Below are 27,881 nucleotides of genomic sequence, written 5' to 3'. Positions count from 1 at the left end.
CAGCTGCCTGTAGACCTTGAATTATTCCCAGTCTTGCCTCAGGCATTTCTCATTTCAGCAGAGAGAAAATACGGGAAGCTGAAGAATGTAGCAGCAAGCAAGCACCTGAATTAAACAGGAATTTCTCAAGCCACATGAGCCGCTACAAGATGTAAAGGAATCACACTTTTTTGTGTCGAGCACATTTAGCCTCGCTGATGCCGAACTTTTTTATTCTTTTTCTTTCCCAATTGCAGCAGTCCTCCACAGTGGATCTGATGATTAGGAGCATCCTGTTGAAGCATGCTGGGAAGTATGGGTGCCGGGCCCAGACCAGTGCTGACACTGTGTTCGCAGAGGCTGAGCTTCTTGTTCGAGGTGAGCTTGTTATCTGTCAGCGCGTCAGTACGCTGTGCCGTCTGGTACACTTGAACTGAACCGCTACCCTGAAACAGAAAACCCGAGTGTTGTTCCCATGCAAAGTTATTTTTTGGAAAGTTTAGTTCAGTGGAAGTGACGAGTGTGACAGTCACCTTTTTTTTTTTTAAGGTTTTAAAGCAGTGAAATCTAAGAAATATGCTCCTGGTGCAGAGAATTATGACTTTTTCCACATTATTACCCCCTTTTGACCACCTTGGCTATTTTTTTATAGTCACTGCGAATACGGCTGGACAGACTGTTTGTCTGCATGAACACGTTTAATATGTGCTGTTAAAGTGGAGTGATCAGACTCTGCAGCTTCTTCTGATCGTTGCTGATAATCTGATGGAACAGTTTTTATCCGCAGCTTCTGGTCGCTTTTTGAGGGGCTTCTGAAGGAAAAGTTTTAAGGCTGTGACTTCTCATACCTCAATAAATTTTCAGCCAGTCACCCAACCAAAAGTGAATTGAGTTTGTTTTGCTTAATTGTTGCGCGTAGCAGGGCTGATGATAATGGTTGTGTTATAAAAATGATGTTTTATTCAGTGAGTGAATGAACTAAATTGTGATTAAAAAATTGAATGTTAAAGTCTTTGTTGTACATTTTAGATTTCCTAGATTTTAGTTATTTTTCCGAATCATTTGATATACCTTTATCTCAGAAATATCCATATCAATATGATGGGACATTAACTTTAGCCATATCATCTCCAGCATAGTGTTTGATGTATTTAGTGACTGTCATTTAACATTAAGCTCAAACACAGGGGAGGATTCGTGCCATGGTGTTGAGCACCTTAAAAAGAAGGTGCTGTTCCTGTAGTGACACAGAATGCATCTTAATGTCCTGAAATGCAAATACACCTTTACGTGCAACCTTCTAATGGGCACTTTTTGGGGACACAGTACATTGGTTTTCATTGAGCGTAGCAGCTGCCAGCTTTTCATTTACAGCTGTTTCCCCTTGAGTCCTTAGACGTTTGCTGCCCTTGCAGATTACATTTACTTCTGAAGACTGAGGTAAACATATGTTCAGCTGTATTAAAACACAGGAAGGTCTACCACACAGTCATGCTCAGCAGAACTGGCAAACTGCCTCAGAAACCCCAAAAAGAAAGCTTCAATATCCCTTAATCAGCATGAAATCCTTGGCAGCGGATTAGTGTCAGCCCAAATCCCGGTTCAGTTTAGTATGTCGTGTTCTTGTCTGTTGTTTGTTTGTGCAAGATTACAACATGGAATTGATATTGTCACCATATGCACACAGCTGCACATCCGTGTTGCATGGATGCATCCATTAGTGTATCTGATAATAACAATGCATGATGAAGGCATATGGACCAGCTCAGAGCTGACACGAAAAGCAACAGAGATTGTTTTTGTTCTTCCCCGTTGTCTTGACATTTCTCAAGCATTGGTGGTTTTCAGTTGTTCACACTGGTGATTTCATCCCTGTCTCCTAAATGTCTTCCCACTAGGTCCTCCTGGACCCCCCGGGGTGGTGATAGTGGAGGAGATAACAGATACCACAGCCACCTTGTCTTGGACTCGTGGCCTGGACAACCACAGCCCTATCAGCGCCTATAATTTACAGGCCCGCAGCCCATTTTCATTAGGCTGGCAAACTGTCAAAACAGGTAATCAATAAGGAACAAATTGCAGCATCTAGCTCTGTGAGGTTAATGTGGGGCTGTATACTAAGGCCTTAATCCTGCCCAAAGTCATGCGCGGAGATGGTGAATCAGCCCAACTAGAGCAAGGTTACTGGTTTCAAGAGACATGCTGACTTTTATATACGAGCACAATCAACCTTTGAAATCTCATCCAGAAAGAAATGGATCACGTGTCTTACACTGTCGCCCTGGCCCGACCTCTGACCGAGACTCTCTCCTCAGAGGGAGTTGAAACGCACTCCGGCTGTCACTTTATTATCTGAACTTGGCTGTTGTTCAAAAGAATTTAGTGAAAGTAATTTGAGACCGTATCAAATGTCGTCGCTTTGAATTTTATTCAGTGTCATATCAGTGCAGAGTGGGAAATTAACCTCTGGGGCTGGAATTCTAACACTTATCCATGTTCGTTTAGTGTAAATGCACTTTCGCTGCTTAAAAATGAGTTAACCTCTTTTTTTCTGTACCTTGACAGAAAAACCATCAATTACTATCACTTAGCATTAGAGGATGAAAGCTTGCTGAGCATTGTGTGTGATCCATCTTAATATGCCATGTGATAATAATAGAAGAGTTTAAGGTGTGATAATGATTCATCCCCACAGATGTATAAATCATGCTTTGTAGACACTCCTCTCACATCATGTCTGTTCAACCACATTTAATTCGATAAAGCACAATTAGGACTCTATGATGTATTGTCGGTGTTGAACTTGTTCAGATTAACATAAAGGGGATTGGGCTTTTAGCTCCCCCTCCATGCAAACACAGTTATCAGCTCGTGTTTGAAGAGCAGCTTGCTTGACAGAGTGGTCTCATCGTGAGCTGCTTTGGATGATAAGAGTGTAAGCACCGCCGCCGCACTGAACGTAGCCTTCGTTAGCACAGAGAGACCTCTGGTTCATTTGTGACACGGATATGCTTTCAGTCAATGTTTGTTTGTTGATGCAGGATCAATATTGACGTAGTTTGATTAAGGCAGCCCTGAAGAAACTGGATTAGTTCTGTTACCTGCTTGTAATTCAGTTCAAAATACGTTCATAAAACTTGACATTTTTTTCCATCTCAGGATGTGATTTATAATTACATAGCACTGTAGATACTGTGAAAATTGATTGAAATCAGCTTCCCTCTAAGAAATGAGTTGTACTTTCAATGTGCTCTAAAGCTGCTCGTAAGCTGCTGTTCAGGCATCAAAACAACATCATATACCAGGTTTTATAAACTGTGTATTGTCACCACCTGGTGTAAAAATATGCCAAGTCACAGCGACTCAGGAGGGACGGCGTGTTACTGTGCGGTCCATAAGAACTACGACAATGTTTCTTTATTTGTTTGCTTTTTGTTTGTTTTTTGGCTCTCTGCTCCAGCACACCGGATTTGGAATGAGACAATGGCTGCGAGGTGAAAGTGTCAACTCACAGCTTTTACACACAACTGTGAACATTGTAGGAATTATCTCCCAATTTTAGGGAACAGAAAGTAATTAGACAAGTTATCAGAATCTTGAAGTCATCATGTGAAGTCGTCATGTTTGACTGTCGGCTACAGCCATCAGCAGACACCTGGTATCTTCCCTTTTGATGCTCCACCAGTCATCGTCACTTCTTGCTTGTATCAGTCTGGCCTTAAGCAATGAAACACCTTGTCAATGGGGTGATTGAAGTCAGATGACTTCTGCACCAATATTCAGCCGTAAGAAAAAAAAAACTCCCTGATTTCTTCGTCTTCATCGTTGCATCATTGTTCAGTCTGGATCTAATGCTGCTTGTCCTGATTAGCTATTCTCTGGTCTGCAGACCCAGACCCGGTGACAGGGGACATGGAGTCAGCCATGGCTGTGGAGCTCAACCCCTGGGTGGAGTACGAGTTCAGGGTGGTGGCCAGCAATGCGATCGGGACCGGAGATCCCAGCGCACCTTCGAGAGGAGTTAGGACTAAAGAAGCAGGTGAATCCTCTAATCTGTCCGTTCTGGATATGCATCACATCTGAGTCACATTTTGACAGACGTAATCACCCGGATCAGGAACTTATTATACGATACACTGAGTGCAAATTCCAGCTGATGATTTATTGTGGCCAGAGCGCTTACAGTAGCCGGTGCCCCCGCACACCACTTCATGACCATGTTATATTTCCATTGTTAATATACTCAATTTTAATTAGGCAAGAAGTTGAAAATAAGCTGCTTACATGAATTTCAACAAGTTTAGTGTTTCTTTTAAAGCAGACAGTCCCTTAATGGCCCGAGGCAAAGACACAGCAGAATACAGTATTTATGGTGAGCCAGAATTGACTGAGACAGGCTGAATGAAGCGTGCCGCTTCACTAACTGCTCGTCTCTCATATAAAAAATGGAATAATTACAAAGGTCATTGGTCTCCTGGAAGTGGTTTATTTAATCTGTCCTATTTCTTCAGCATAATTAACGGACTAATTGCTGCATCTACACACAGTTGAGGTAATCCGTCTTTAGAGTTATCATGTGATCCAAATGTCAACAAAAGGGTAAAATTTAAAACTCTCAGCTCTGGCACCTGCTTTCACTCTCTGTGAGACTGACGGGTTTTTCTTAACGAAGGCACGGACGCTGTTTGTTTACAGCACAATGCAGCAGTAAACCTGCTTCTTATTTTCAGTTATGACTGATTGACTCTCAAAATGCATTTTTAATCATTATGACAAACTTAATTTTAATGTATTTAATTTGTAGACCAGAAATACATTTGAAATAAATGCCACTTGCATTTATGGGTCTGTAAGAACATGGAGCACTATCTGAGAAGTGTTTTTTCTCTATTTTCATCTCCTCTTCACTTTTCAAAAACACGCTGAAGTGAGTTTGCAGTGTCGGGTCAGTGATGCAGCATTAACCTTTCTGTTTCAAACAGTCCCGTCAGTGGCACCAGCCAACGTCAGTGGAGGGAATGGCCGCAGGCATGAACTGGTCATCTCGTGGGAGGTAGGTCCTCTGCCAAACTCCTTCTGCAGCACGAGTGTTGCAACACACTGTGTGCAAAAACAAATGTCACAGTGGGTCTGGCGTTTCAGTTAAGCAAACTTCCCCGAACAGGAGTTAATGAAAGCTTTTATTTAGTCTACTCCCACTTAATAATAATCTTCCAAATTTCCTGCTGTATCCAGGAATGTCATTCAAAGTGTGGTTTCCAAAACTCCTCAGCGAGGATATGATAATGATATGTATCAAATAAATAAGAAACATAAATCTAGATGCTGTATTAAGGTCATTGAAGTTTAAGATGCAGACTTTCCAGAACATTCTTCCTGTTTCTAGAGAAACTGAAGCAGAAACTGACTCAGGAAGTGTGTTAATGAAACAGGAATATAATTGATGTAATTCCTGTCATTAGACTACGTTGACGTTTGGAGTGCTAAAGATGCCTGTTTATATAATTTACATTATTATATGTCTTGAATTTGATGTCAAAGGGACGCCATGAGGGAAATCATTTGTAAGTGAAATGTATGACTGTGTTGCTCTATGTCAGCAACACAATCTTATGACCTTTCTACCCCAAATAATCAATCAAATTCAGAATAAGCATATATTTAGAAAAATCAATGAAGCTGATGAGCTCAAACATATTGTCTTTGTGCTGTTTTCAGTTGAGTGTATCTCAAAATGGATTGGCATTGTTATTAAAGTTTGAAATGTATTTTTTTAAAGAAGTCACATCTCATGGAAAACCAGCGCATTAGTCACCTCAGTCCATTAACCTTGTGCTGTGGAGTTCACATTCTGTGTTATCTGAAACAACAGGCTGAAGAGGAAACAAGTTGAGGTAATAATTGTCATCACTGCAAGTTGGTAGCAGCTTGATGATAAATATAACCTCAAACAACATATTAAATAAAAATAAAAATCAAAAATTTTTGTGATTTATGAGTCAGTTTTTCCAAAATAAAATCTTGATTATTTAAGCCAGTGTTTCTCAACCTTTCCTCTGAAACAATGCGGCGCCTCTGGTATTGAAAATCCTGGACATAAAAGCGCAGGATGATGATTATTTTTAGGATTGTTACATGATTGAATATGGGCAGAAACCTTTAGGTTGCAAATACTCATCAGAAAGAAAGCATGACTCACCAAGATTACGAATATGATAATAAATCTGTGTGTTGAGGGAATTAATCATCACCCGACTGCTGCTCAGAACATTTCTGAATCCGCAGCTTGACAATCAGTGTCATAACCCGCAAAATAAACAAACAAGCTCGCTGAAACAAGGTTGACTTTAAACATCCGTGCAGAAAGTACAGCTTTGCTATTGTTCCCTCAGGAATTCAACCTTCACTTAGTAATAAATCCTTCATGAGAATGTGACTTAATAATCATGTAAGGCTGCTGCTGCATGTACCAGTCATTAAAAACCTTCACTTTTTGTTGCCAGGGAATACTTGTCAGACACTATTAAGGGCACGGTTGATAGACGATGCAAGTCCTTGTGGTTCCTAAACTCGACGGAAACGGTCTAATGATTCCAAGATGTACAGATGATTGCATTAGTTTGCAGTCAGCTGCTTTCACTTGGGGTGAGCAACGACGAGGAGCTGCAGCCTGGCTCAGCGTGTGCTGGGGACCTGTGTTTGTTTGCCGTCCTATTCCCAAAACCATCAAAGTGGGATCTAATTAAAACATAGAGGAAACTTTCAGCAACTCAAGTGAGGGAATGATTAGAGGAGTCTGGAGATGTTCTTAAAATGTAGGAAGACAGATGAATTGAAGGATTTGCTGGAGTATTTGAATGGAGTTGAGCGCAGGAGGTCAACATCGTCTGAGCTCACGCAGCTTCTACTCTGTTGATAAAATCTGGCACATTTCCATTTCTAAACACTCTTTCTGAGGGGAAATCCTGTGTTGCACAGGAAATGATTCAGTTTGCTTGCTATTTTAACTGGACAGAAGAAGAGGCAATGCTTGAAATCAGAAGAAACCCTATTGATTGCATTGATCACAGATTCTGTTTTTAGAATTGTTGTTTTCTTCGGCTGATGAGTGATTTGCATCAAATTCCTCAGCTCTAAAATATGGTTTCTTCTCACCAGCAGCATGTTGGCATGAGCAAATAGTCCATAAATAGTAGTTCATAAACACTGACTATATTAGTCAAGTTGTACAGGAAATGTTAAACTAGCAACTTTCTAAATTGTTCCCTTTGAGCTGCTGTTTGAGATTCAAGCTGCAGTCCAATTAAAGCAGTTACTGTATGCTGCGATTGAATTTGGCTTTCGTCAGCGTGCTCTTGCAAGTCGTAAGTGATTGTTCTGAAGTTGAAAAACATGGAGGTGCAGTCTCCAGCTAAGAACAGAGCACACACAGTCGTTTAATACTGTAATGTCACCGCTGTGACAGTCCTGTCCTGCACCACAGCTGAAGAGACAAAGGTAAAATAACTGAGGTGTGGGTGCACTGAATTCCCAGGAAGCTGTGACCCCTCTGATAGAAAAAGGTGAGAGAGATGCACATTATATTCAGCCGGATAGCGCAAAGGTGGAGGTTATAGTGTCTTGTGAGCTGTGAGGGGGCTTGGGTCTATCATTAGGACAAAGCAAAGTGACCTTTTTTTTTTACATTATTTTCTCTCTCTCCAGTCCACTGTGGCAGGATGCTTTTCCACAAGACTCTGAAGTGGTTATTGTAAGAGGAAGCACCTGCAGTATATGAGTTAAAGATTTAACTACAGGATATTGGCCACGAGGGAAATACAGTCGTTGCAGCAGCAAATAATACAGCACAAGCATTAGCATAACAATAGAGCCTATTCAGATGAACACAACAAAAACAAAATGTTGATTGTTTTACTTCAAATACAAACTATATATAATGACTGGTGACAGATTTACAGATTATGTGTAGATACAGTTTACAGACATATATTTCCAGGACATGTTTTTTTCATTGTCTGTCGCTGTCCCGATTGTACGATTTAAATGAGCTGAGTCCCTACGTTGTCCAGATTGTCATTACATGCGGGGCAAGAACTCCCACTTTGTCATGAACAACAGCACAACCGCAGCATCGGAGCTCACTGCATTTGAAACAGGGTCCCACTTTATTCTGTTTAAAATTTGTTTAACCATCCAGGGTCTTACAGTCTGAGGGCACAACTTGGTCACAATTGCAAAATTTGCTGACAAAGCTGAAAGAAGGCCAGCTGGGCCGTGTATTACACAGCGCTGCATCACCCGGGCAAGTGATTAAGATGTTGTGAATATTAAATTTGGTCCCAGCAGAGAGGCACAGTGATGATTAACCTTGAATCTCAGAGTTGTTCCCAATAAATCCAGGCATGTTTATGAATATCTGTTTGTAATCTCAATCTTGACAATGGCTGTACAAAATGTAATAAATCTCACACCAAGTAAAGAGGATATTAGTCTGAACTGTTTCCAAGTGGACAGCTTGGCTCTCAGCCAGGTTCAGGGCACAGCATGTGCAGAATTACTATGAGCAAAGCTAAGAATTTGCAATTGAGATCAGTTGAAGGATATATTAACAGGGGAACAGTGAACAGATGTGGAAGCAACTGACAGTTAGTCTTGTAGTTATTAAGTATGGGAGCCCAACTGCCACTGGGAAGATAACCTTCACATGAGGAGAAGTGCCCCTCAGTGGCACATTATGGGGGATAATGTCCATTCCAGATGGGATGATGTTTGGTAGTGGACCATTTCCTATTTATAACTCAAGAGTGTCATTAGAGTGGCTGGTATAACACAATAACGGCTGCCTTACCAATAAATACAGGAGCACAAGTTGGAAGAACAATCAAGGGATATTTAAAGTTCAGGATAAAACCCTTGTGAAGGCTCCTGTCAAGCCACGAATTTGAAAAATTACAAAGAGTGATACTTAGTAAAACATCTTCATACCCAAAATGCTGAAGAATTCTCCTGATGACACTCAAGACGCAGCATATTGGCAGCGTTTCCGTTTCAAACCTCCACGATTCAAGTAATTCATTTCTTCAACAAGTGCTTCAGCTTCAGATGAGCATTATTTACTCTGCTCATTTGTTTTTAGTCAGACGTTTTTGCGATCAGAACAATTCTCTTCTGGAGTACAATAGTGAGAAATGAAAGTACTTCTTAAAAACGTTTCCTCTCTGCCCATTGTGGGATACAATAATTGGTCAGCCATCAATGAGTCTGTCAGTTTTCAAGAGTATCACAGGGCAATGCGGAGCTGCCACACTTTGTACCGTGTCCTCCTTTTGGTGCTTGGCATTTTAAGTCATTTCAGCTCTGCCCTATTTTTTCTTGTTTCCGCTAAATGATTTGGAAATAAATCAGACCCTCGTCAGTGATCAATGGAGATGGATATTAAAGGAGACAGAGTGGGAATGTTAGCCCTTTTTGGCAGTCGAGGCATGCGAGCGCATGGCAGTTCTGCCTCTCCAATCATCTGTGGAGAGTTGTCAGAGCCTGGACGGCCATGGTGGGCAGGGTTATTAAGCAGGATGAATGACTAAACAGTCTCTGCAGCTTCATTCAGCCATCTCATTAGAGTCGACGGTGAGGGACTGCTTTTTCTCGGTGAGCCATTGGGAGGGCCATTAGTGTTGCCCCCACACTCACCGTCGCTGAGCCCTGCAGGCCCCACAGTTTCATCCACGAGGCTTCCCTCAGTTGTACCGGCCTCTTCACTGTGTCCGCACTTATCGTGACAATCTCAATTCCCAAACCCGTGAGTGTTTCCAGACTTAACTCGCTAATTTGATCATCCTGTTTCTTGAAGACCCATATTCTTTGGCATCTCTTCAAAAGCATTGCCAGCTCTGATAATAACATTGATGATACCTAATTCATTTTCAACAATCATCCTGTAATTAGGCAGTCATGGTGACTGGTCGTCGATGAAACGTGGACTACATCTCTTTCCACCGCCAATCCCACTGTTGACTAGATGGATAATTTGGGTGATGCCTTCAGGAGACAATATCGTTTGAAGCCTGTGCAAATCAACATATTAGAGCACGAGCAGTTTTTGTTGCCAAGAACAGGTGTACAGGTGTTTGTCATTTATTAAATTTAGCCAAAGATTGAATCCCTGCAGCTCACATTTTAATTAAATTCTAGCTCACTTAATAAATTGGCATTTGATTTGATTAAGCACAGAACAGCTGTGGAAGACAGATCCCAGTTTCACCACTTCAGGAAAACCACAGATAAGTATTGAAGCAAGCACACAAAACGTGTGTCCCAAAAATCCTCCTGTCGGATGTGGAAAGATAAATAGCTACATAATGGGCACAACTGAGCCAAATATGATTTGTTTCTATTATTCAAGACTGACTGCATCTTTATTAACACTGGCAGACAGTTACAGAAAAAGGCTCATCAATTGAAAGCTGGTTACATGGGACTACAATAGAGGAAAAACAATGAGAGCCTTGCTTGCTCAAAGAAGCTGTGCAAATGCAAAAATGTGCAAATAATGCACCTTCAGTCACAGAGCTGAACTGCTGGTAAACCAGTTTATGCTTCATTAGTGAAAGACCCCGCAGGATGATTGTTTCTCTCTTTCTGATGTCTTCAGCCTGTGTCTGAGGAGTTCCAAAATGGCGAGGGTTTCGGATATATCGTAGCATTTCGTGCCAATGGCACCAGAGGCTGGAAGGAGAAGATGGTGACTTCAGCGGACTCGACGACGTACAAATACAGAGACGAGACTTTCCCTCCCCTCACTCCATTTGAAGTGAAGGTCGGAGTGTACAACAACAAGGGAGATGGGCCTTTCAGCAAAGTTGTCATCATCCACTCTGCTGAGGGGGGTGAGTTCGTGTTTGTGGTTGCATGGATGTAAAAAATACAGAGGGAACAGGCATTTTATGATTGTCACCATTTTGACGTGGTTCACAGAGCCGAGGGAGGCGCCATCTGACGTGAAAGCTTACAGCATTTCTTCATCGGAAATTAGGGTCACTTGGAAATCGCCCAATCCAGGCCCCGGAAGACCGCAAGGATATGAGGTGTTTGTGAATTGTTTTCGTGTGTGTGCACGCTCGTACACTTACCTACAGTATCTGAGTTGAGGTATTTTATCAAAGTCATTAATTTCTTTTAACAGGTCAGCTACTGGAAAGACACGGAGCAGGAAGAGTCGGGGAAAAAACAAAGAACTGTGAAAAATGAAACATCCATGGTCTTAACAGGACTAGAGGGCAACAGTCTGTATCTCATCACAGTAAAAGGCTTCAACAGCATCGGCCAGGGTCCTGCCACAGCTGCCGTCACAGCCAAGACCAGGAAAGCCCGTGAGTGCAGCACTGACACTAATCATGTAATACTATATATGGAATAGAGGCTACCTGTTAAGCTCGCCCTAAATCTCCTTGTAGAAAGTGTAGTAATTGACCTAGTTGGTTGAAACGCTGTTTAAAAGTCTGCTTGAATTTGCACCCAGAGTGTCGTTCTCCTTTTTAGCTCCTGCTCAGCCTCCAACCAACCTCATGTGGATTCAAGAGGGCAACAACGTGTCTTTAAACTGGGACCCAGTGAAGGCAAAAGACAATGAGTCTGATGTCATCGGGTACATGGTAATGATCCATCTCTAGGCTCATGACACAAAGTATCACAGAAATTGATGCATTTATGCAACATTGAACTAGCACTGTTGTGTATCATATATTTACATGTTATAGGCTTGGCTGAGGTGCAAACCTTAGCTTGAGCTTGCCTTTATTGTGCTGAGTGGTTCCCTAAAATGCCCCTTTGTAACTTCCTAACATTTGCACGCAGTCTCATACCCTTGGCTTTGTATATAAAGATCCAGATAATTAGCAACAAAATCACTCATCTTTTGTGCTGTTGACTAAAATGGGAGACTTTTATGTCCTGCAGGTGTTACTCAAACAGGAGGGCAGAGGCCACAACCAGGTGACAAGAACCATTAACCCGTCCACCATGCTGTCACTGCCAGAGGGAGGCACCTATATCATTGAAGTGCGGGCCCTCAGCGAAGGGGGAGAGGGAGCAGTCAGCTCCCAAGTTCGAGTGGTCACCTCCTCCGGTGAGCTAGTTAGTCCCCTCTCAGCCACACACTCCATTACATGACCTTTGAAATCCAATCTCTATGCACACCCAGCTTTCTCTTTGCAATCTTATGTTCTGCCCTTAATTGAGTCACCACAGCTGTTGTGCGAGCCAAGTTTTCTTTGGCTAATACTGTTTTAATTACCTCGCCCACACAAGCCTTCCTACTCCTGCACAGCCAATTAACTTCTAAGTAACGGGACAAACAGAAAGTTTGCAGCCCTGTGTGTGACACGACCAGCCAAGTACTCAGGGCAATGGATTGCTGTTTTTAAATAAATGCATTTCCGACATTTTGTTTAGCATCCTTGTTTTCATCGGTACTGACCCCAGCCTCCGTATCTCTCTTAGGTGTTCGAGCAAAAAGCAACCAGTGCTCGGTGCACTGCCTGCCACAGAGCTTAACATGGACAGCACTGCTCTTGGTTCTTCTGGTGCCTTCGTCCTCCTGGTGAGGCCACCGTGCCGTCCTCATTTTCATGGAGGGAGCCACCAGTCTTCCGCTCCCTTATTCCCTCTGACTGCCCGCTCGCTTTGGCCTTACCCATCCCAAAGGGCCCGAGGCCTGCCAAAGGGGGTTCAGTCTGCCAGTTAACATGCGGCTCTTCAGAGTTCATCCTTTTAAGTTCTGTTTCTTCTGAGGCCCTGGACATTTGATTTACACAGTTCTTTCCAACATCACAGTAGTGTTGTACTGTAGTGTACATTGTGTGGAAAGATTTGTTGATCATTTACTTTAACATTATGTGTTCCTCTCATTGACTGGCATCTAACCACTTCCAGACGGCTCCTACAGCTCTGGGGCTCTACAGAGCATGAACAATTCCTCGAAAGCTGCTGTGGTAGTAATACAGGGATCAGCCGGCCTGTTTCTTTTCATTACTTATCTGCATCAATTTACCCCTTGGCTGCCTAACAAGCAATGCAGCAGAAGCTCAGTAGAGATAAGTGCATTGTTTTCTTATTCACACATTGAGGAGAAAAAGTTTTTTTATGGAACCAAGAATCTTACTATTTCCAGACTTGCTTTTTTGTACATTGTGTTACCTTTAGAGAAAAAACACAGTGGTGTGTGTCAACTATGTCAAACTCTCTGTTTTTGGTAGTGATTAAGCAACGCTTGGTGATACAGTTTGTTGACTGTTGGATGTATGGAAGTAGGAAACAGGTACTTACCTGTAGTGCCCAAACACATCAATAGACAAAGACAACTCTGTACGGACTCTTGGTATCAGTACAAATAAATGTGATGTATATTTTTTAAATACTTGTTGTTTGTAATTTCTAACTTTTAGAAAACAAGTGTTTATGACAATGTACTAGGGCTACAAATAGCAGTTACTGTGAGCGACAGTCCAGGTTCAAAATAAATGACATTAACACTCAAATGAAATAAAGTAAAGCATCAAATTTTCATATTTAATAGACAGAAAATCTTTTTTGTTGTTGTTGTTGCCAAATTAACTTTAACACTGTAATGCACCTAAAATCACTACACTACAATACATATTCACCATGACACCCTTATCTGTAATAGTTAAAATGTCGCTGGTCCATCAGACAGTTCTGCACTTTGGGGCACCTTTTCCAAGTGTTATGTAAAGTCTGGCTTGATTTAATTCCACACACGTGACATTAGAGGCCACAAAACTTTCTGCGATAGAGGAACCGCTGCAGAGCCAAATAGGGCAGCATCAAGAGTATCTCTCCCTCCTCTCGGCTCCTCTCTCGCCTTGTCTGCATTAAAAGCTTATCTCTCACTGGGCAGAAATTCAAATGATTTTGCCTTGAGTGTAATTAATGTTAGAATGGAGATCTGTGGTCCTAAAGCCTGCTTGCTTGAGCAGACCTTTTGCCTGCTCTGCCTCCAGCTCCCTGGACTCTCCATTACAGAGTCGGAGTAACCTGGCTCACCCGCTCAGGTTCAGACGAGGGTACCAGCTCAACCACGAGAGATAGGACCACACAGCAAAACAGAGGACGAACACAGCTCCAAGCAGTGTCTACCCCATGGACACTCCTCTTCTTTCGGACCGCTCTGTTTTGGTTACATTCAGAGGGGAAGGATGGCGAGGTCGGTCTGCTCTCTCTACATCATTTCCGTCTGTACTGCAAAGCATTAAGCTGTTTAATGTGGATGGGGGGTTTTTGTGGTGCTTTTAGCCTGTTCAATGACGTCGGCTCAAACACATACCTCCACACAAGTGCTAATGTACCGACCTTTAATTATTCATGCAGCACCTGTCTGTGTTGGCGCATCTGATTTATGATAATGGATTATGTATCCTGCAAGGGGACCCATTTGGTTCAGAGAGCCAGAAGCTATAGTGTCAGCAATTAAAATATGAACTCCCCTTAGGTTAATGTCAGTGTGTGTGTGTGTGTGTGTGTGCATGCGTGTGTGTGAGCACAGTAGTACAGTATGTTAGATGATTTTATAGATAATATATATTGCTTGAGCTCAACAAGGTGTCAGTTTTACAGTTCAGATTACCATACTTGCAACTGCATTTTGTACAAGAAAAATATATTTCCACCAAGCTGTGGTTTATGAAACCAGCTGCTATTAATCACTATTAGCACTGAAATGCAATTTTTTACCCACTGAAACAGAGGGGTGGACCTATTTACTGTTATTATATGTTTGAATACCTCACATTTTTCTTGCTTCATTGTGTTTTGAAAGTGGAAAGAGTCAGATCAGTATAAGTTTGGGATTTAAGGAGTCACACTCCGTTGAAATTTGATAAACCTCTTTCCTTGATAGGATTAGCAACACATAATCATAAACAGCAACCCTGAAGCTGAGGGATTCAACATCTCTGCTGCAAGGACACTTCAGCAGGACGGACGCTGGCTGTTAGCTGAAGGACAGGCACTACTTTATATATCATCTAACGCTATTGCAGTAAATATTTTCTGAGTTTACATTTCAGCAGAGATGATGTATTCATGGGACACCATTAGCACAAGTTTCTGACAGCGCTCTCTCTGAAACCTAAATCCCAAACACGAGCATCGTGAGCATCTGTCCAAAACAAAAACGTCAAATGTGATAGCCCAGCAAGTATCAGTTGATGCTGCTTCTGTCTTCATCCATGCCCAGATGTCCTTGAGCTTTCTACAACTTAAAAAGTCTCAGTTTCAGTTTCTGTTTGAACTGAGTTGCATTTACCAAAACTGCTACATGTTACAGTTTGGGGATATAATCAGAAAGGGACTGTGAAGCTAACGTTTCAGGAGCCAGTGATTACTACATAAGGAAGACAGTGCTCAAATGAGGAAAAAAATGCTTCTCAAATGTTTCTCAAAGAGACAGAAAGATGCAGTAATGCAGTGACGGTGTGCCTGTGCATTTGTGTACTTACTGTAGGAATAATCTTTGACGACCACTCATTGATTCCATTGACGTAAAAAAACATAATTGTGGTTGCACCCTAATTGAATTTTTCTCAATAGACTTTAATTAAGTGCTCTCAAATTCCTAATTTTCTGCCAATGTATGTCTGGTTAATCATCTGATAGTCATTATAGTTTTATCATGATTAAAAGCTTCCATGTGATGTGAAACCTTCTGTGGTAATGAAACATTCTACAGATAAGATCTTTTACCAACTGTTGAGTGAGACTTAAGTCCTATCTTTGCTGCTGTACAAGACATTCTGGTGTATAAATGTAAAAATGAAACTGTTGGGACTTCTGATACCGCCAGCTAATTTGCAGCAGTGATGGCAGGAAATGAGAGTTTGGGAAGTGCACCATGTTCTGCCGAAGACTGTCAACAGAGGGATTAAAGGAGCAGCTTTGCAAAGAGAGTCAACATTCAGGATTGTATTGCAGCAGTCCAGTGATTATTGAAGTTATAACTGAAGTTGTCCTTTGACCTCAGCTGTACTGTCAGGAAGCCACAGTGCACGCTGTTTTCTGCCGTTGAGTTTTGCAGGACAGAAAGAAATCATGTTTTTTTTCTTTGTTTGCTTACAGTACTCTCAATGTACCATCAACAGCTTACTCGTACTGTTATTCTTCTGTTTTGCTCTTCTAGTTGTCAGACAGTGATATCAGTTGGTTGTCAGCCCACTCAACACTTTGATCAAGAGTTCATGGTGAAGTTACGATATCTTGGCATTGACAATTTCTCAAATAAAAATAAAACCTAAAGTCTAGTATGGACGCTCCTGTACTCGAGAAATCTACAAATCTAATGAGCTGTTTGCATGTAAATTTACTGAATATAATTAAGCTCCCCAGAGGATGAACCTGTTCCATTTTTCCTTCACCCTCAGGCTGTTTGCTTTACACGCAAGCTGTGTCGTCATGTAGCTCACAAACTTGAGACATTTCCTTTCTACATTCGTAATTCCACAGGGACAAAGTCGTGAGATTGTAATGACCCAGTGGCTTTTCCTCCAGCATCACTCAGAGGAGAAACGTCACATTTTCAGCCGCACTTCTGGGACTTTATATAAAGGATGACTTTCTGTATCTTGTTATTTGTCACAACACGTTTGTATTGCGGGCTCAGCAAGGTAGCACGTCTGCTGTTGTCTTTGTAATACTATCTGATATATTTGTAAGAAGAGAATACATTAGTCCTGATAAGATACTACTGTGTAAGTACTACATTTGCATTAAGAACGTTTTTTTATTCGAGCTAGAATTCAAAACACATTCTCTACGAAAGGTTCAGCATTAAAACTAAACTAAAAAATCCACGAGTTGCAGATTTTTTATAAAAAAAATAAATAAAATGTTCTTCGCTGTGTGATGACAGATGGTGTACTTTTAGAGGGAAACTTCTTAAGACACACCAGCTAATTTGATACACTGTGAACCCTCCCTCGTAAGAAATTAAAGTAAAAGTGTCCTGCTGAGAGGCCTCATTAGAGAAGCACAGTAAAGAGTAAATCTGAGAAGAAAATGACAAATCCGGTTGATTAAACTTTCCACCCCTTATAGTTGGGGGCGTTGTGTTTTTCTCTTTCCAGACATTTGCCAAGTATAATACTAAAATTTAGTAATGGAATGTGTTGTGCAGTTCCTCAAAGCTCTAGATGTACTGAAGGGAACAGTGCTCTGACATCACCAAAAACTGAGTACTATAAGCCTCTGAGTCTGCAGTTATTGCAGGGCTGTGGGGTTAGAATGCAGTACGCAGTAAGGTGCTGCCAGTATTCATATAGAATACTAAAGTATATCTGCAAATATTTCCAAGATGCTGTGGTGTGTCCTGCTGCTCAACAATGCCAAGATTTTCCACTGCAGCTGGAAATCCTCTCAGGAAGTACGAGTCACTTACGGTGATTTGTCCAGATCTTGGAATTCAGCCAAACCCCTGCAGATTGGTGAGGGTGGTGATTCAATTTGGAGATCCAAGCTACTTTTTTTCCAGACCCATTGTGCGAGGAAATATAATGGGATGGATGTGTAAATCTGGGGATAATCTAAGTGAGATGTATATGGGAGGATGAGGGCTGCATGGGGAGATTTAAAGGTTAAGCAAGAAAGCACTCGGCTCAGTGCAGACCTCAGCCAAGTCCACATAATCCCCCCAGTTAACTGCTTTTACAGTCAGTATCGCTCCATGTAGATGACTGAATAGTTATATGAAGGTGACCAAACTTTCACTTCTTTGAGGCACTAGTGTGAAGTTCATGGGGTCACAAAAATGGATGCAAGTCCATCTTTATGCCAGTGTTGGTTCCACCGAAGCATTTATTCTGGGTTCAGACTCCGTGTGTGGTCAAGAGCAAATGTCCACTGGTAAAACAGCAAATTTAGCAGGACTGTTATTTTTTTAATCAAATTTGTCCATCTGAAATGCATAACAAAATCTACATACAACCAAAAATCTATCAGCTATAATGTACATACCAGGAAGGAAAAATGAGCTAAACTTTTTGATATTCACCATCTGTGGAGCCAATCATTTGTTCTGAGGATGGTCTGTTAGCATGATAGCATGCTAATCTCAGTTTTTAATGTTGCACTGTGGGGATCAACCACTTTAAGGAACCTCTTGCTTTGGTTCAGACACAACCACTAATTTACCACAGTGTGTCTCAGTGGGCCTTTTAATCTGGGAGGCTCTTAGTTAAAGTATTAACTGAATGACACGTCTGGCTAAATTAACAACAAACCACTTTCAAACAGGGAAATCATCCATCATATGCAGCTGACTGCCCTGCAACTACTGGCTGTTTAAAGTCACAACTTCATTAATATGTAAAACATAACAGAGCTTGTTAACTGGTGGCTCACTGTGACTTTCTGTTAATCACTGCAAACTTTTGACTGCTGGGACTGAGCAAAGGGTTTAATATTAAAATTTCCAAAGTTCATCCACCCAACTCTGGGAACTAAACTTGCTCTTCTATATTATTCTCCACTAGAGAAAAGAGCATTTTGTGTATGCTGTGTGTTCTGTTGCTGCTGAATTCACTTTGCTCTGAGTGAGGTTACAGTTTTTTTATCATTGGCTCTCGGGTTTTCTCGCATCCACTGAGTCTGACGCTGAAATTTCTCAGGCATTAAAATCTGATGTTAAAATGTTAACATTAGTAGGAAATACAGCTTGGGCTGACGGTCAACCATTCAGAATAGACTTATGTTGTGATGGAATTAAATGGAACCTGTTGCCTTTGCAGCTGTTTATGTATGAGTGGGTCTTGTTTTGTTTGCTTCACGCACACGCACATGCACATGGCCTTCTCACGGAAATGCACCAAAGAAATGTAGGAAAGAGCCAACAGCAGCAGGGAAGAAGAAGACTGCATGCAAGGATATAAATAGTACCTGATTTGAAATGTTTAAAAAATTGGCTTTTCACATGTTTTATGAGAAAGGAAATGCATTCAACATGTTTGTTTTGACCTCCAGGATGCACACAATGCATTTTCTTCAGTAAAAATGAAGGTAAACATAACTTTTGTTTGTTTTTTTTTAACATTTTTTACCTGCAGGTGGCCTTAAAGTTCCTCTCCTGGCATTGATTGGCTGAGATATAACTCTGCAGCCGCGCCTTCATTTAGCATGCACAGATCTAAAACTCACTACACTTGCTACACAGTGGTATAGCCATCATCTAATTCAGCAGCTTCTGCTCTGAGTAATGTTTGTTGTAACTTTTTTCATCAGCATCCCGAAGCCATATAAAGTGTCCTGTTAACATTTGACTTGGATCGTTGTGTAACTTGGCAGGCTAGCGTTTGCTAACAGTAACTAACACACTGCAGGATTGTTTGGACACAGTCAATGGAGGAAACACAAGAAAAATAAATTTACCAACATGTTGGCTGGTGCTCTCTGTGTCCCCAGGATAAATGGGGAAAAAAACTGCTCTTGAAATAGAAACCTATGTTTTCTCTGAAAGTATGACTCTCGGCTTTTCAGATCCTTTGGTAATACATGAAGGCTCACTGCTTGTCCTTTGCCAGCTTAACAACCAAAACCAGAACATGTCTCCTGGCTTCTCCTCAGACACTCCTCGTGTCATTGTACTCCATATACATGTTTAAATAAGGTTAAAAACTTGATTTTCATTGGAGGGGGTCATCCACTGAGCATTAGTCCATCTTATAGATCTGAACCAAAGTGTTGAACTGACAGACTGACCAGCATTAACATCCTGGGACCCAGGCTAACTTTGTTTAAAGGATGTTTTAAGTTCAAGACATGAGTTACATTCAACTTTCCCGCCAAGAGGAGGACACAGTTACTTAATTGCAGTTTTTAGTTTTAAAGCTCGGATGTTCCTCTAAGTTGTTTCTTAAATGGAAAGAAAAGGGAAACTTTCAGTTTTTGACACAGAGAATGTGAGAAGGATCAGCATCTGTGGAAAAAACACACAGAAATCACCAGAATGTCACAACATGAGTTTGTGTGTTTCTCACCCATCTGAATGTCAGCGAATGCAGGGTGCAGATGGTCACATCTAATTGTGTCTAGGTTGCCTGGTGGATTTACTCATCTCAGGACAGAAAAAGATGCCATCGTGCCGCTCTCCCTTTTTTAAAAGGTAACCATTTCCCTACTGAAAATGAGCTTCGCTGTCATTCCTTAACAGTGCAGTGTGAGGTTGGTTGTCTGTTGTCTATAAACTGCACTGAATCAGTCCAGCTTCAGTTTCCTTTCTCTTGATTATATCCAGTTTTTTTAAGATCTTAATAACAAGTGGATCTGAAGGTAATGCCCGATGTTTTATTCATTGCTTTTAGATTCCGATGAATCAAAGTCTCATCAGTTCCTCTAATGCACTGCCTCCTTCCCGGATTGAACTGTTCTGACCTGTCGCTAAGACCATGCTGCAGTCCCCGCCCTCTATTTTCCATGGGGGGAAGGAGAGAAAGGTAAATGCTGGGTTTATCCTTGGTCTGGAGCCCGGCTGTGCAAGGGAGCATCCAGTTCATCGCTTGGCCTTTTGCAGCTTCATTGGCTACTTTACAGTAAAGCCAGGTGCAGCGAACCTTTCATGGGGCTGACATATTACGTGATTTAAAGATTCCCTGGGTGGCAGGCCACAGTAAAACCTGGATCAGTTGAGGCAATCTGAGGGTTCCTTCAAAGTGAAACTAAGAAATAAAACTGTAAAGTGGCCACACTCTCCTCGTTTCCTTACTCCTTTTTGCAGTTCTTCTCCAAGTTTAAATTGGCTGGATTATCAAAAATCCCCATATTTGCCCATGTCAGGCTCTGCAGTGGAAAAGATCTGAGAATTTCCATGACTCATAGAATAAAGTTGGAGTCCTTTCATACTGTGTCATAGTCGTTGTGCTCTTTTAGCTTGACTGAGATGCACCTGATTTTTCAAATGGAATTCGTAATGTGCAAAGTAACAACAGCTGTGGTAACATTTCACCACTCATTTACTCAGACAGCAACTGTCTGACATTGAATACTCACCAAGTGTTTTGGTAAGGATCTTACTCTTTGTTTCATGATGCATGAAATCAGTATTTATCTGATGCACTGGATGGAATGCATGGAGCATAAAGCATAAACTCGTTAAAGCTGATCTTAGTTAAAAAACAGAAAGAAGAAAAACAGTGTGTATTCACAGTGATTGCCATTAGCTGCTAAGACTCCTTATTGTAAAAAGATGAATGAGCTCATTGTATCATGTTCTTCTTTTTACTTTGTAGAGCTTAAAAGGTAAAAACAGATTAAAGAATCACCTTTTCAGATTGGCCGAGCCCACGTTATGTGATTGTGACACATTCTCAGTTAAACGTGCAAAGGTTTCGAGATATCTGTCTCTAAAGTTTTGGTTCCTGCCTTGGTGTTCAGCATGTGGGTCCTTTTGACCTACCAAACCAAACCAGTTGAGTGGAAGTATAAACTAGCTGGCCGGTCATGTCAGTGTGCATCTCAGATGCCCTGTAGGCAACTAACATCTAAAGGGTGGATACAACAATGATACTTGTAAAATCAATGCCAGCGTCGTTACCATACAGGCTGCCAATACGCTCAAGGCTTAAATCATTCACCTCTGATGTCTTACACAAGGTGTTGTCAGTATGTCTTCCCTGTATGACAGTTGCACACCATCAAAGCCCAACAGCTACCCGAGGTATAGTCCCAGTTGGGCTGCAGTGTCCTCCCAGACTGTTGAGTGAAAACAGGTATACACATGTGCTGCAGAATCATTATACAAGGAGACTGCAGCTGTAAGTAAGGCCATGATGAATGAGACAGACTTGGAGGTGATTGAGCATGTCTGCTCTGATGGTGATGCATTTAAATTGGGCTGTGCATGTAAATGTTTTCCCTTAATTGGTAGCCAGAAGAGGTTTATCACCCGAGGTGAATACAGATCTGCAACACAGGCAACTGAAAAGAAATTCAATTCAGATTTAATGAGCTGTAGGCTGGAAATCTAGGTTTATGCTCATAGGTTGAGCAGAGAGCCACTTCTCTTTGTACTGAGATGTAGAGATTTTCTCTTTTTTTAAACTCTGGTGATTAATGTCCTATGTTTGACCTTATTGATGTAAAGCTCAAATGAGGAAATTGCTCTCAAGAGCAGTGAACTTTACCCTTTATTCAGACCAGTATGTCCCATGAGCACATCGTGTTTTCCTGGATGGTAGATTAGTCTGACTGATTTTCCCGTGTAGAGATAAACAGAAGCCACATTAATTTTGAAAATGCATTACAAACAGCTGGAATGGACCACAGATGGCAGCGCTGTCTGTTCAGGTGGACTGGACATCAGGGTCTTTACTGTTGGGAGGGTTTCTTGATTAACATTGTCTCATAGACCAATCAGTATATTAGACAGGTCCTTTATGGCTGTGACAAAGCGCAGGCAAAAATACACAACAGGAAAGAGCCACGGGTAGCTGGAAAGCAAAGATCTGAAAACAAAGCAGATGCCCGTACTGAGAGAATTACAATAAATCATCAAATAATAGTGGGTGCTGTCAGAGCCATTGCCTTCACACATCACAGCATGCAAACTCCTCACAGCAAATGAGATGCCTCTCATTTTAAAATGGCCGTGCACACATGTTTGACGCTGCACATGAGAAGATAAGCATATTGTTGAGAGACCATTTATCCATTTTAACAACCGAGAATTCTTATCAGGGTTGGGAAAAACAATTTGACTGCACAAAAAAAAAAAAAGTGATTTATGGATATCCTCTTTATGTTGGTAAAATCTAAATGATCTGATACTGCAGTGAAATTGAAATTATTGTAAAGGCACTGCATGGCAGCACCAACGTCAGCCTACTGATAGATGACTGTAATAAAGTGCAGCTATAACATGGCATTTTTCAGCCTATGTTGGGATCCTGGAGGTTATGAACGAAATTGAGCTTTGGCATGAACATACTTGATATCAAAAAGGCAATTTATCCTACGAGAACAGCCACTGATATGTTTACTGTATTGTACCCTGGCATAAAATCAATGCAATATGAGTGTCTGAATATCCTGCTGAATGTCTTGTGCAATTGGTGGATAATCTGAGATTTCCTTTGGGTTTCTTTTCGAGCAGTTGTACGGTTTGTTTTAAGTGGTTCAGTTACAGGGTTTTCCACACCATCAGAGCAACTGTGTGATTACTGCTTGCTCTTCTGAGGCTCCATGTAGCCTGCTAGACTGCTGGAGCTAATCTCAGTTTAGCATTTCCACACAAAAGCTGTCTTTGTGGTTACTCAAACAATGGAAGACCACTACAAGCCTCAGATCAGGCCGTTTGAGAAAACAATGACATGCAGCCCCCAGTTCCAATTTTTCTGAAACGGCAGTTTGTACATGTAAGCTGCAGCTCAAGTGGTCTCCCACCGGACTCTCCCTGAGGCTTTGATCCTTTGACAAGAACACAGACATGGTTATGAGTCATTTTGTGCAGACAGCAGTGACAGCTATATATCTACAGACATTATTTTTTGTAATACATGTCACAAATGAGAGTAATTTAAAATATCAGAGGAAGAAAGAAAGACGGAAACCAAAGGAAGTGGGAACATGAGAGCAACATGGAGGTCAGAACAAATGAACGCTGTACATGCAAAGAGGTGATTTTTCATTTGCTTACATGGTGATGCATATTCAGTCAGTCTAAGCTCATCAGGCAGGTCATTCCAGGGTCTGAACTGCAGTGGCTCGATCACCTGTTTTCACTCCCCACACTGAAACAAAACGACTCTTGACATCTCCTGCCAGTGATGAAACGCTGTGCAGCAACTCTGCAGTTTTGGCATAATGTCAAAACATGCTAAGCATCTCCACCGGGCCCTGATGAAACCCAGTCTTGGTTTATCATTCATGCCGTGCGCTCTAATGAGCCCTCTGCTAACTGACAAACCCTGTGCTGACCAGCTATTTCTAACTTTTCCTTGGATCACAGATAAAGGCTGAGAGAAAAGTGCTAGCAACAGCACACAGAGTTTGGACATCCAAGAAATGAAAACAGTAATCTCTGTTAAAAAGCATTGTTTTACTGTGACTTTGGGACCATTTACAGAGAAAAGTATAAGAATAACATTAAAAATGTACTAATTCAGCGGGCATATAATAACAAAACATATTGTACATTGGCTGAAGGTTTACTGTCAGTCTTCAGTATGTGGAGACTGAATGTAGCCAGGGAGTTTTTTGCATCATCTCTCTGCCTCAGTCTTCACATTTCTCGACCGTTGGCTGTCTAATGAATGCAGAGGCAGGGCAGTGTGTCTGAACAGTCCCCTCTCTTCCTGTAAAAAATCCATCTGTCTCAAAATATACATGATTAACAATATGACAGTGCTACATATATTACGTTTAAATGTGGATTTCTAAATAAAAAGCATGGGGATTGTCAGATTAGCCATGGAAATATGTAACTGCTGTAGCTAAACAGCATATCTGCTATGAATGAAATTCTATATTCATGATTGAGATGGATTCAGATTAAACGTTCACGAGCGATAGATGGGTGTTTTAGCGGCACCTACACTATTAATTGTTTTTATCCTCAGACATAAATTCAGGTGTTATTGTTTTCACCACTTTAGAGCTGCTGTCAGAGCAAATATGGTGCATCATACAGTAAACTGAAGCATTAGACATTTCATTGTTTCATCTGTTCAAAGTAACTCATATCATGACGCCCAGAAGGGGTAAACAATAATTTCAAATCGTACAACTTCATTGCTTTGTGTCATTCAGCTGTGTCACATCCTTCTTTGAGCAGCCTGTTTATAATCTGCAGCTGTTTTAGGACTAATTCACAGAGGGATTTGTCACACCTGAGCATCAGAATATCAGATGTCCCCTCTCATCTCCCTCCTACAATGCCTCACATTCAACTGTGAGATGATGTTTGGTAATACTGCACATCAAATCACATGACACATGAAAGCTGAGGGTATAATCTGCTTCCAAGAAAAGGGTATATCCAGACACACACTGGTTGATAGTGAGGTATTGATAGTGTGGCTGCTCCGATGCCTTATCTGTGAACAGTAGGTAAACAGAAACATGTTGAACACAGAAGTTATGTCAAGTATTTCTCAGTAGAATCAACTTACCTCCAATTGCCTATCAAACATATTTTCTTAATTGTTTTAGGCATCTTTTGTCTTGCCTTGCTCATAAAGTCTGACACCGTAAACACGCCAACACAACCTTTTAGATTAGCATTAATCTTTAAAGTGGAAGCTGTCACTCATTTGGTTTGACTGGCATTACTGGTGATGTGCTACAAACGAAAAGTGGTCAGATAAGCCTTTTGTCTTTGTCTGTTAAATGCCCTGACCTTGGATTATTGAGCTTCTGTCAGCTGCAGTCTCCACTCCCTGTTGCGTATTTACCAGCTTTGTGCTTGTGTAAGGACATTCTGGTGAGGAGATGGATGACGGTTTTGAAGCTGTCTTTACAGACACTCAAGACAGTCATTAGTCTTGACCTCACCTGGCACTCAGATGTGGGCTGGCAGCTTTCTTTTGTAATGTTTCGCATCATGTTTGTGAGAGTGAAAATAAAAACTTGACATTTGTGAGCAGTATGTGCTGCACAGTGAGGACTGTGATGAAAAATGTGTGAATGTGGTCTTGTTTGTCCACTTTGGGAAAATGTTTGAGACAGCATTGAGAAATGGCTGGGTCCAAATGTCACTACGCCTACTTTACTACAGTCATGCCTGCTTGGAAACCAAACTGATTTAACTAATGTACCAAGAGCTGATGTGGTTATTAATTCGGGGGTTGCTGCTGCTGCCTGTTTATCTCCAAGGCATTGGGGAAGCCCTTTAAGGTCAGATGTGTAGGATTTAGGCGACCTATTAGCAGAAATGGAACATAATTTTATAATATATATTCTAATTTTCATTAGTATATAATCATCTGAAAATATGAGTTGTTGTGTTTTTGTTAGGTTAGAATGAGGCCTTCGTATCCACAGATCCACAGATTGTGCCACTTTGCACCGCCATGTTTCTACAGTAGCCCAGAATGAACAAACCAAACAATGGCTATAAAGCAATGAATTTATTCTGACTGAAATCCTGACTCTTGGATAGATTAGATGGATAGATTCCCACATACAGTAACATTGCACAAACAAGGATCACAATGACTCAGATGATCATTGGGATTCATCCTCAGTTTACTTTAGTACCAGCAGGAGGTCCAAGTTTCCCCTTTTTCACCTCTTTGTCCTTGTGCACCTCAGCAGTGTGTTAAAGAGAGACTTTTACCTTCTGAAAACAAACACATCCCAACAAAGGAAAAGTTGAATCATTAAGCCAGAAAAGACACCTTCGCTCAATTCAATACACTCAACAGCAACAGCCTTACCTGGTCTGGTGTGACCAGTTCAAATGTCCGTGGTGGAAGAAGTATTCAGTATTAATACCACACTGTGATAATTCTCCTATTATCACCAAATTTATATTAAGTATCAAGCTAAAAGTACTCATTGTGCAGTAAAATGGTCCCTGTCAGTGTTTTAATATCTAATGTGATGTTTTTGGATGGGTATTACTGCTGCATTAATGGGTATGTTACATTTTACATTTTGCATTTGCATTTTAAGACCACCATATGTTTGTAGTTTTGCTGTCCTGTGAGAACTGCGCACTTCTGAAAAGTCAGCTTTTCACAAGCTCAGAAAGACAGCCTGTTTTCAGTTCTGTGACGATGCATTTTTCAGCTAATCCAAGAGGGTCTTTAAATATTTTATTTAGCTCAAGAAGAAGGATTTTCTCAAGCCATAAAGGCGCACTTATTCCTTCAGTGTATCAGAAAGAAAGTATGAAATTTACAAATGCGGTGGAAAAGTGTGGTGGAGCAGAGGCATTAAGTTAAAGTGGAAATATTCACGTAAAGTACCTCAAATTTACTTTGTACTAACACAACTACTTGTTTAAATGTACTTAGTTACTTCCCACCACTGAATATTGTTGTGTATATAAAGTAAACTCATTGTAAAGTTATTTTCCTGACTTTCATGATGATATTGTCTTTAAAACAACAGACTCAAAGGAATATTGGCAAATGTAAGGAAATTAAATGTGCCATTTTCCCATTGTTGCCACTTTTGGCCACAGGGGTCACTACTTAGTAAAAGTTCTACAATCTCAATTTTGCAGCAATAGCGGTTAGAAGATCTAAGAATAGTCAAGATGTCTACTTTTTGTTTGCATCTGACACTTTCGTTCTGGGGGCATGTTATGAGAGGTACAGCCTCACTGGGGCCTTGGTGTGGCTGTAGACCTCCCTCTTGTTTTGATTAGTACATAAAGAAAATGTAGAAAAACATTATGGTTATTAAATTCTGTATCTTTTCATTTTTTCTTTTCATCTCTGTTAGGAATTAGTAGCTGTTGTTGGTTTTTTGCCACAAGGAAAGCGTAACTACCTGCCATCATTCCTTGTTTGTGGGTCTCATTACGAAATGTCCGAAGCAGCTTGATTGAAAGGCGCAGCTGTGATGCAGTACGGCACATTGAATGTGGTCTGTGAGGCATCAGTCTATTGAGCCCATCCAGGCTTATGTAACTGAAGATGAGACCGGTGGTGTTATGGATTTGTTGTTTCTCATCTGTGCCAATGCTCGGGATTTCTGCTCCGTGGCAGCATTGAACCAGTCAGATGATATTCTATGCGCAGCGCTGATGAGCTGTGAAAATCTTAAGTGAATTTCAATGCATCATAAGCATGGAAGTATAGGCTATATTAATATCTGTGTTGAACAGCAAAACAGCGATGACTGGTGTTCCTTTCAGCTGCATGATTTTAGTTGTGTGGGCTCTTTTGTAGGTATGA

At 41.2% G+C, this 27,881-nt stretch overlaps 1 protein-coding gene across 3 annotated transcripts in view; it reads left to right on the top strand.

The window, feature by feature from the left end:
* The window catches only part of cntn5 (contactin 5), an 87,512-nt gene extending 73,971 nt beyond the window's left edge, over nucleotides 1-13,541 (top strand). For all 3 annotated transcript variants that reach the window (XM_070970015.1, XM_070970013.1, XM_070970014.1), the window contains exons 15-24: nucleotides 237-357; nucleotides 1,878-2,036; nucleotides 3,869-4,018; nucleotides 4,962-5,032; nucleotides 10,631-10,865; nucleotides 10,954-11,063; nucleotides 11,162-11,348; nucleotides 11,518-11,630; nucleotides 11,935-12,103; nucleotides 12,478-13,541. In XM_070970015.1, the coding sequence (XP_070826116.1) occupies nucleotides 237-357; nucleotides 1,878-2,036; nucleotides 3,869-4,018; nucleotides 4,962-5,032; nucleotides 10,631-10,865; nucleotides 10,954-11,063; nucleotides 11,162-11,348; nucleotides 11,518-11,630; nucleotides 11,935-12,103; nucleotides 12,478-12,581 (1,419 nt within the window). In that variant the 3' untranslated portion in view covers nucleotides 12,582-13,541. The remainder of the gene's footprint in view (nucleotides 1-236; nucleotides 358-1,877; nucleotides 2,037-3,868; nucleotides 4,019-4,961; nucleotides 5,033-10,630; nucleotides 10,866-10,953; nucleotides 11,064-11,161; nucleotides 11,349-11,517; nucleotides 11,631-11,934; nucleotides 12,104-12,477) is intronic.
* Nucleotides 13,542-27,881: the final 14,340 nt, after the last annotated feature.

This window comes from Chaetodon trifascialis, chromosome 9, assembly GCF_039877785.1.
Source record: "Chaetodon trifascialis isolate fChaTrf1 chromosome 9, fChaTrf1.hap1, whole genome shotgun sequence".
NCBI classification, from domain to species: Eukaryota; Metazoa; Chordata; class Actinopteri; order Chaetodontiformes; family Chaetodontidae; genus Chaetodon; species Chaetodon trifascialis.
The sequence above is the reverse complement of the archived record's forward strand: the minus strand, read 5'-3'. Positions and strand labels throughout refer to the sequence as shown.